Source organism: Corythoichthys intestinalis, chromosome 17 (genome assembly GCF_030265065.1).
Source record: "Corythoichthys intestinalis isolate RoL2023-P3 chromosome 17, ASM3026506v1, whole genome shotgun sequence".
Taxonomy (NCBI): domain Eukaryota; kingdom Metazoa; phylum Chordata; class Actinopteri; order Syngnathiformes; family Syngnathidae; genus Corythoichthys; species Corythoichthys intestinalis.
Genome location: NC_080411.1, coordinates 29,423,533 through 29,433,313, shown reverse-complemented (window position 1 = coordinate 29,433,313; position 9,781 = coordinate 29,423,533). Strand labels below are relative to the sequence as shown.

The window sequence follows — 9,781 nt, the reverse complement described above, 5'->3', positions numbered from 1 at the left end:
TTTCTTTTTAAACCGAAATATGAGACATCAATGAATGATTCTAAGCTAAAAACGACAGAAATTTTTAATAATAAATATAATTAATTACCTTCGTTTTATGGCTGGGTTGAAACAAAAGCGGTCGCGCGACGTCTGTAAACGGGGGTTTTAAGGGTAAAACGGACAAATTAAAAATTGTTCGGGGGCTTCATGTGCCATGAATCTGCTCTGGCAGCATATAGACAGATTGTTCTATCAAACACAACAGTTGTTTTATCTTAAAATACAGCAGTTTCTTTTAAAGAGGGGTGCAAGAGCAGAAACTGCTTTTTCAGTCTTGTCTGTGTTTTCCGCTATATATATATATATATGTATATATATAATGCAGACCCATAGAAATGTTGTCCAGTCAACAGTCAAGCCATCAGTGTCACTCCAAAACACCCAAATAACATGTGAAATGATATAATAATGTGTTAATAATGTTGCACATAAGTCGCTCCAGAGTATAAATCGCACCCCCAGCCAAACTATGAAAAAACTGCAATTTATAATCCGAAAAATATGGTATATAATATTAAAAAAAAAAAAAAAAAAAAAAGATTCTCTCTGTACTTCTTTGTCAAGGCTTTTGTGAAGTAATTCTCTCACTGTTTCTTTTTATGGCTCTTGTGTAGCGCCCTGCTCTTGCACTCTCCGCTTCTTTGTTTTTTGCTCAGTGCTTCTTTTTCAAGAGAATATGTAGTCATGGTCTCCCTTTGCACTTCAGGCTTTGATGTAGCAACACCCTGCTATCTAGTTTCATCACCCCATGCTTCTTTTTCAACATTTTAGTTTTTAACACTATCTCTGATTTCATTATTTTGCGTTATGCGCTGCACACACTTTGAGCATAGCCTTCATAATGATATTGACCGGTCACAGCCGTCATACACTGCGCCTCGCCTTCAGGTAGGGGGCCTGCCCACATCAAGAGGAGTTATTCTCAAACACATGCACGCAGCGCTCTAACGCCGGATTTAGGTTGAAAAAGTACAAAAGCTGTACCGCATACAAACAGGAAGGATTGTCTCAGGAGTAATTTGTTTGAGGATTCAAGGGAATTATTTAATTTTTTCGTACCATGCATGCATTTTGAAACGTTGTGAAAAACATAAATGGGAGAAATTAGCTGCTACGGCACTGGCGTCACAGTTCGCGATATCTATGTAAAATAAATGCAAACTGCCTGGTTTTTTTTTGCTTTAAACGAAGAATCGAGACTGTTTTACGTCCATATCTATAAAGAATTCAGGTATTTAAGCATTTATTCACAGGAATTTTCAACGGAAAAAGCTCTTTGTTTTCATAAGGCGGCTGCAGCACATTCCACGTAGTTACGTAAAATAAATGCTAACTGCCCATTTCTTTGCTCTTTTAACCAAGAATCGAGACTGTTTTACGTCCATATCTATAAAAAATTGGGGATTCAAGCATTTATTCACAAGAATTTTCAACGGAAAAAGCTCTTTGTGATGATAAGGCGGCACTACAGTGGCATAAACACTAGCAGCACATTCGACATATTTACGTAAAATAAATGCTAACTGCCTGTTTTTTTCTTTTTCTTTTTTTGCTTTTAACCAAGTACGTCCATATCTATAAAGAATTCAGGGATTTAAGCATTTATTCACAAGAATTTTCAACATAAAAAGCTCTTTGTCTGTGTTTCCACTCAGTCAGCTTTGACGTAAAAAGGCCCCCTATGAATCGGCTAAAGTGACTCAAAGACTAGCAGCACATTTGATACATTTACGTAAAATAAATGCGAACTGCCTGGTTCTTTGCTCTTTTAACAAAGAATCAAGACTGTTTTACGTCCATGCCTGTGAAAAATTCAGGGATTTAAGCATTTATTCACAAGAATTTACAACAGAAAAAGTTCTTTGTGAAGATAAGGCGGTGCTACAGAGGCTTAAAAACGAGCAGCACATTTGACATATTTACGTAAAATAAATGCTAACTGCCCGTTTCTTTGCCCTTTTAACAACGAATCGAGACTGTTTTACGTCCGTATCTATAAAGAATTGAGGGATTTATGCATTTATTCACAAGAATTTTCAACAAAAAAAGCTCTTTGTGATAATAAAGCGGTGCTCCACTGGCTTAAAAACTAGCATTACATTCGACATATTTACGTAAAATAAGCGCTAACAGCCCGGTTCTTTGCTCTTTTAACCAAGAATTGAGACTGTTTTGCGTCCATATCTATAAAGAATTGAGGGATTTATGCATTAATTCACAAGAGTTTTCAACGGGAAAAGCTCCTTGTCTGTGTTTCCACTTGGTCAGCTTTGACGGAGATAGGCCTATTAACTCATTCACTCCCAGCCATTTTCACCGGAGCAAGGCCCTTCGCTCCCGGCTGTTTTACTGGATTTTAACTGATTTTGCAAGGCCCACAGAAAATTCTGTTCTTTTGCTATATAAACAAGATTAGACTCTCTTCTTTCAGCAGGAAAAAAAGTTCATATCTTTTCCCATTCTTTATAAATCAGCATTAGAAAATCGCTTAGTTTGAGCAATTTTCCAATTTCTGATGAATAAACTGAGAAATTGAGCTTTTTGTGAAAGCATACATTTCAAACATAACTTTGATTTATGCACAGCTATTTTTTGCTTTAGTTTAGAGATGTCCCGATCGATCGGCGATCGGGTCTGATCACGTCATTTTCAAAGTATCGGAATCGGCAAAAAATATCGGCCATGCCTTTTTTTAATATATATATATATATATATTCATTAAATCGTTTTCTAAATGTATTTAAGGTTACAGACATAATATGTTACACTCATCCAGAGTCTTAAATTAGGCTTAAGGTACCGATAACGGCGGTAAATAACTTTGTTAAAATGTATCACGTTAAATATTTAACGCAATGCATTATCGCGCTTAATCTGTTATGGTGCCGTTTTACCAATTTGGAGAGATAAAAGGCAGCGCTAAATGAGTAGAGTGCATTTTGGCAGCCTTTGGAGCCTTTTTTTAATAGGCTAAAGCCTTACAATCCCTCTCCCTATGATTAGAAATATCATGGGAAGCAATGTGGGGAAGCAAGGTAGCAACTGATCTTTTTCTTAACACCTTATGTTATTTCCCAACGCAGAGAAGATATATCCATTGGTAGCACTACGCACAGTCATGGGTCCACTTCCCATCATGCATTTGGTTTGAATGGCTGCAGTATCATTTACTGAAAGCTCAACAAATACACTAGATGGCGATATTTAGTCACAATATACAAAGTCACAAGTCTTTCTATCTGTGGATCCCTCTCACAGAAAGAATGTTAATAATGTAAATGCCATCTTGAGGATTTATTGTCATAATAAACAAATACAGTACTTATGTACTGTATGTTGAATGTATATATTCGTCCGAGTTTTATTCATTTTTTTTCTTAATGCATTGCCAAAATGTACATGATCAGGAAAAATTATCAGGAATGATTGGAATTGAATCGGGAGCAAAAAAAAAGCAGTCGGATCGGGAAATATCGGGATCGGCAGATTCTCAAACTAAAACGATCGGGATCGGATTGGGAGCAAAAAAACATGATCGGAACAACCCTACTTTAGTTACATCCCAAACATCTGAATAACGTTTTCGTCCTATTATTAACTCCGCAGAACGTGTGTTGAACCTGACGCTGTTGTGGATGTCACCGTTGGTCTCAAGATAGATTTTTTTAATCCTTCTTTGACGATGGCTTCGTTTTCTTTTCAAAACACTCCTCCAGTGTCATTTGCCTTTTCCCCCGCTCGTTCTCCACATTTTTCTCAATTCTCACGCGTCTTCACAAGATCCATCCAACTTACGTTTCCTGACTATTTTTCTTCACTTCCTTTCTTGGCCCGAGATGAGTTCTTACCAAATGCGCTACTGACCTCCAGTGGCCAGTTTTATTGCTTTAAAATGGATTTTGAGCTTTGTGCATTATATTTTAGATAGATCGGAACCTATAGATGCCTCTTGTCCCCCCCCCAAAAAAACGCAAAAGACGTATAAATACGTTTTTGGGAAACTGAAGCAATTAAAAATAGAACGTATTTATACATTTTTGGGAGCAAATGAGTTAATTGGCCCCGCGCCCCATGTCCCGTCAATATCATTATGAAGTCTATGCCTTGAGTTAGCTGCATAATGATGGAGCGTTGCACATAGTGTAAGACATACCACCTTTATTAAATGCACAGTATCACAAGGAACATCTCCATTAATTGTGGTTAAGCTACTCACATGATGCACAAAGCATTGGATTGATTGTTTGATTGATTGATTAAAGCAAGGTTAAATCTGCCACACACCCTCGCACGCACACCGTCTTGCATCCGAGTGTACGTGGCAACGCACACACATCATGTCAGACACACACGTACTCACATTCTTTATAGTATTTTCACAATAAGTAAAATTTATCTGCACATGAATGAAAATGTATTTTTTGTTCCTTTTACCACATATTTACAAAAACAATTATTATCCCCCCACACCCCCCCAAAACCCATGTTAGATTACATTCAAAAGAGGACCCCGGCCTTCTAGATTACATTCAAAATAATATACTATTCATGATGCAAAGTCACAGTTATTCATCTGAAAGAGGATCCCGAGAGGCTACAGTCAGTCAGAGGCCTTTCCCCTCAAAAAACATCATTAAAACAAACTTGTCTGCGCCCACAGATTCCGAGTGGAGGAAAAATAAAGTGAAAAGGATTGTATTTTTACCTGCATTATTTTCCCATGAGCACAAAAAAAAAAATCCAAATGGTATTTACATGGAGTATGTATTGCCAGTGGCCCTGAAGACGTGATACCTGCTGGAGTATACTAGTTTGGAAAGTAGCCTATGAGTCGTGTATGCAAATATCCCAACTGTACAGGGTGGACAGCAGCTGGTTCATCTACAGTGGACACATAAAAAAAAAAAAAAAAATACACACAAAAAAACAGGTGATTCTGCAATATTTTTCTTATTGAAGTGACTGCTTAACATAACTCCACAAAAAAACAGAACAGAACATTCAGCTCCGTTCTGTTTTGGTTTAAGCCTAAAAAATAAAAATAAAAAAAAATCCATGGAGCTTGACCAAAATGTTGCAATAAAGTACTAAACCCAACTAGCAATAACATTGTTGAAATTAGGTTCAAATTTGTTCAATTGGTTTTTTTGTTCCCATATAAATTTACTGTTGGCAAGACACAGAGATTCAGGATACAATTGCACTATCCTGCCTACGATATCACGTTACCGCAGTGATGAAAACCACGTTAAATTGCACATTCTTGTCAATAAATGAACTGTCGCTATACTATAATATCTTCACTGAAGGGAAAAATAAATGATGATTTATCGCAAATTTGTGCGATCACACACGTTGTCTCAAAATTGCTTGATCATGGTATCAAAATCCCGAATTATTATTAGAGGTATAAATCACTAGTTTCACGAAGATACGATATGATAGATTTTTTTGGACAATGATATATTTGTCGATATTACAAAATAGGCCACAATTCAATTTTAATTCGATTCAAGGGCCTCTGATTTAATGCAGTATTATGTATATATTTAAAACAATAAGTTCAATTGATTGTTCAATGATCAGTGATAGTGCATGTTAAATTGCTGAGTTATCAGTTGATCACTAATATTCAAATATTGGGCTATGACTAGAGTTGCCCGATATTATAGGGTGGCCAATATTTGTTGCCTTCAAAGTGAACATAGAAGCCTTTTGCCTTTGTACAAAGGCTAGTCACAGCTTAGCACAGCAGTTATCATTATAGACCGTTAGATGTCTCCAAACTAAGATGCTTGGGATTTGTTATGTGAGCAGTGTCATTATTAAAGGGATCCACGGATAGAAAGGCTTGTAGTTCTTAAAAGATTTTTATTTACTATTATTATTATTATTATTATTTTATTACATTTTTATGAGTTAAAATAATTTGATATTGAAACCCCTCTTGATGTTTTCTAGTTTACTAGTATGTCGCCATTGTTGTTGACATCGCAGGGCGGTGACGTCACATTGTTACGCTGCTGGGCTAGCGACATGAACATGTCATCTGTCCCTTTCAATTTGAACCCGCGAGGAACATTAATAAGTGCGACAGCACTGTCGATATTTCACAAAACGAGCAGCAAAAGCAAAACGAACAGGAAAGACAGGATGAGATGAGATGAGAGTAGGAAAAAATGAGCGTGCACTTTCAGCTTGTTTTGTTTAAATGCATACAGACAGAACATACTAAAAATGCCTTAAGAAAATACTTAAACGTAGTAATATAAAATAAGGGTTGTTTAAATATGCTACGTGACTAATCTGGTCAACAGATCAACAATCTGCTTTAAAGTGCCTATGACGGCAAAAAGCAAGTTTATTTAATATTTCACGCGGTATTTAATGCTCCTGAATGAACTGGACCGCTTGGATGTGTGTGGAAGCGATCGATTTCTTTAATTTTTTGAATCCCTCGCCATTAAAATGAGTGACTTCCTGGATTGAGGAAGAATATCTCACAATACAGCTATTACTTTATAACATGCAGAAGGACTGCAGATTCAGACGATTTTGCGGGTTAATTTGTTTATTTTTTGCAACACGCCAGCCCAATGTGCTGCAGGCTTTTGTTGTTTTAACAAGGAGAGGCGTGTGAGCCTTTTTGGGTTTCAAAATGTTCCTGTTCACCGCGGAGAATGGCCAAAACAAGTCCGACAACTGTGGGACAATTGGACCGGCAAGGAAGTAAACTACGTGTTTTGTATTATATCAGACACTGGGATCATGGCACAAGTTTTAATAAGGAAGTGGCTTGCATTTCGTGGGGGCCAAAACTCCATGTCCGCCGAGAAGGCCGCATGGCCAACAACTGGGGGCTTGTCGCACACCCCCATTGGTTCTCTTCATGTTCCCGCCCACATAGCGCTTTCCTTGGCTTGGCCCCCAGCAGCCCCCCCGCTCTGACGTCGGCCGGTTTGTCCACCAATGAGGCGCTATTTTCGTTCATTCCCCTCTCTCCCTTCTCTGCCTGCCCGCCGGGGCTGAGCAGAACAACGAGTCGTAACTTACTCGCCTCCGGGGGCTGGCCGATCGGTGAAGACAACCCCGCCGCCATATGCAACATGAGTCGGGCCAGTTTTGTGTGATTTTTTTTTTTTTTTTTGGAAAGGCAAGAAAAAGACTTGGAAAAGCCGCTCAATTCGGGTTAGCATGTCGGCTAGCTGTCACACCTCCTGCTTTGTTTACGCTCTTTCCTCCGCCACCGAAGCCGGGGCAAGACAATGACAAAAGCCGGACTAATTCTGGTGGCATAAAATACCGCTAGGGAGGTGCAAGAAGTTGGCATTTTTGACCATTATGCAGTAATTTTGCCGTGTTGTACTGAATAAATGTATTTTTGATATTTTATATTCCATTTAGCACTAGACTGTTATTTGTCATGACCATACCATTTATTTAGCAATTGGGGAAAAATACTTAGATCTTAATATCCTGTAAAAACATTGGAGTAGAGAGATTTAAACAAAGGTGACATTTTGCTGCTCTCTGTCATATTTTCCTCGCTCTGAATCTCCCCCCTCAATGGGCTAAATTCTAAATCAGCTGAAATCGTGACCCTGCAAACGTCATCAGCCAGCTGGGGACGCTAGTGCGCTAAAATGACAGGCGGAGCTAAACAGCAGATTAAAAGACTAATTTCTCTTCATCTTTGCTTTGCCAAATTGTTGTATATAGTCGAATCGTCTCCAAATATGATTTTAATTCACATAATAATGCTATTTAAGATTTTTTTATGCAATCACAGGCACTTTAAAGCTACCACAAGGAAACGCAATGCTTTAAAGTATATGAGGGAAAGACATGCAAAAATTATTTTTAGGCAATGAAAAGATAATAAAAGACTCAATTAAAAACAAAAAATAGTAAGTACTTGCCGCATGTCGGACATTTTGCCGCGTAGAAGGAATTTGAGTAAAAGTCTTCATTTAGTGACAGTGACATTCTACGTCATCACCCTGAGCGTCCATTGCGCGCATAAAACATTGCGCCCTCCGTAGGTCAAAACATGTCATAAATATTATAGATTTTTAAATCAATGGCAATATTTTATGTGTTTCTACTAACATATTATAGTAAAAGAGAACAATTGTGGCTTATTAGAGCCTATAAGTCTTTAAGTCCGAGATTCCCTTTAAAGCGTCCAGTGGGCCATCACAATATAATTAGCCTTAATATGTTAAGTCAACGACCGCCTATATTGGTATCAGTTTTTTGGAGTTGGACAATATCGGGATATCGGTTAAAATATATATCGGCAACTGTAGATATCACGTTGTCCTAGTAAATCGATTGTCGCATTATCAATATTTTTGGCAAAATTTTGAAATCCCATAGCACAGCCCTCCCTCAACTTATTTTCATATAATTTGAAGCCATCATAGAAATGAAGATGCAAATATTTAATAAATAATTATATTTCCAATATAGATTTGGACTTCTCTTAACACCTGAACAACATAGATTCACAAAACAAAAAAGGCAATGCTGCTCTGGTGGATTCAAAATGAAATCTCTAAAAATATGAGATGTGCTCTTCGTGGTTTTTTTTTTTTTTTTTGGGACTGGCGAGAGACACAGCTCAATATCTGTGTGCTTTTGAAGTACATGGAATAATACAACTGCTCAAAGCACTCCTGACAACATTGAAAACACCACACGGTCATCGTTATGTACTCTATGTAGGGCCAGTCTGTGGAAACGTATTTACAGAGAATATGACATCATTGATGGGAGAAATAGGAGGGTTAAGGGGATCAGATGCTAAATAGTCTCCTTGCTCAAATAGAGCATGTTTAGTATAAGCACTTTTTTCCTCATTGGAAACACTTTGAAATTTTATACAAAATTAAAATATTCAAATAAAGAAGACTGACAACAGTGAGGAGAAAGCTCGGTCTATTTACGTGTACGTTTCTCTTTGTTAACGCATCAAGATAAAATCGCATTTAGTCTCTGAGTGTTTGGATGTTTATCTCGCCACCCAGAATACATTGTAGCGCCCCCTGTTGAAATCTGCCTGCTACTGTGCGCATGGCAAGGAAACGTAAAGCAAAAATGACTCCCGAATTTAAGGCTTTTTTTCTCAACGCATTGACGACAGTTAACATTTACAGGGGACATTTACACGCCTGCTATCTGTACATGGCCCCACGCCTTCCCCCTGCCACACACGCACATACACACGCGCATACACACAAACGGTCCGTAGAGCAGGGCGTAGTAGCAATGGTCTCAGCCCAGTATATCCAGGTAGACGGGGGAGGCCTTGGCGAGGCTCTGGAGCATGGCATGAATCTCCTTGATGTTAAGCCTCATGTAGGGCTCCCTCTGCCAGCAGCCCAGCATCAGATCGTAAACCTCCTTGGGGCAGGCGCGCGGCCGCTGGAGTACACGGCCCTGTGTGATGCATTCGATCACCTGCCAAACATTCATAGAAAAGTTAAGATAAGAAATGAACGCTTTGCATTTACCAATCGAAGAATGAAGAAATGACTTTTCAATACCTTCTTATAAGCACACATATCTGTAAAAACATTCACAATGACTAGAAATAGTGATTTGCAACTTATCCAGTTTAAAGTACTTCACAGAAGGCACATAACCAGCACATAGTCTTTTTCCCAACCTGATGAACGTAAGTGTAAAAAGTGTAAAAGAAATACTCCAAACGCATATTTTAATTGTATTTGGTCAT

General features: G+C 38.2%; 1 protein-coding gene across 1 annotated transcript in view; it reads right to left on the bottom strand.

Moving 5' to 3' along the window:
* Positions 1-4,175: 4,175 nt before the first annotated feature.
* The window catches only part of ntrk2b (neurotrophic tyrosine kinase, receptor, type 2b), a 55,850-nt gene continuing 50,244 nt past the window's right edge, over positions 4,176-9,781 (bottom strand). Inside the window, exon 17 of the mRNA XM_057819900.1 lies at positions 4,176-9,504. Within this exon, the coding sequence (XP_057675883.1) occupies positions 9,319-9,504 (186 nt within the window). The 3' untranslated portion in view covers positions 4,176-9,318. The remainder of the gene's footprint in view (positions 9,505-9,781) is intronic.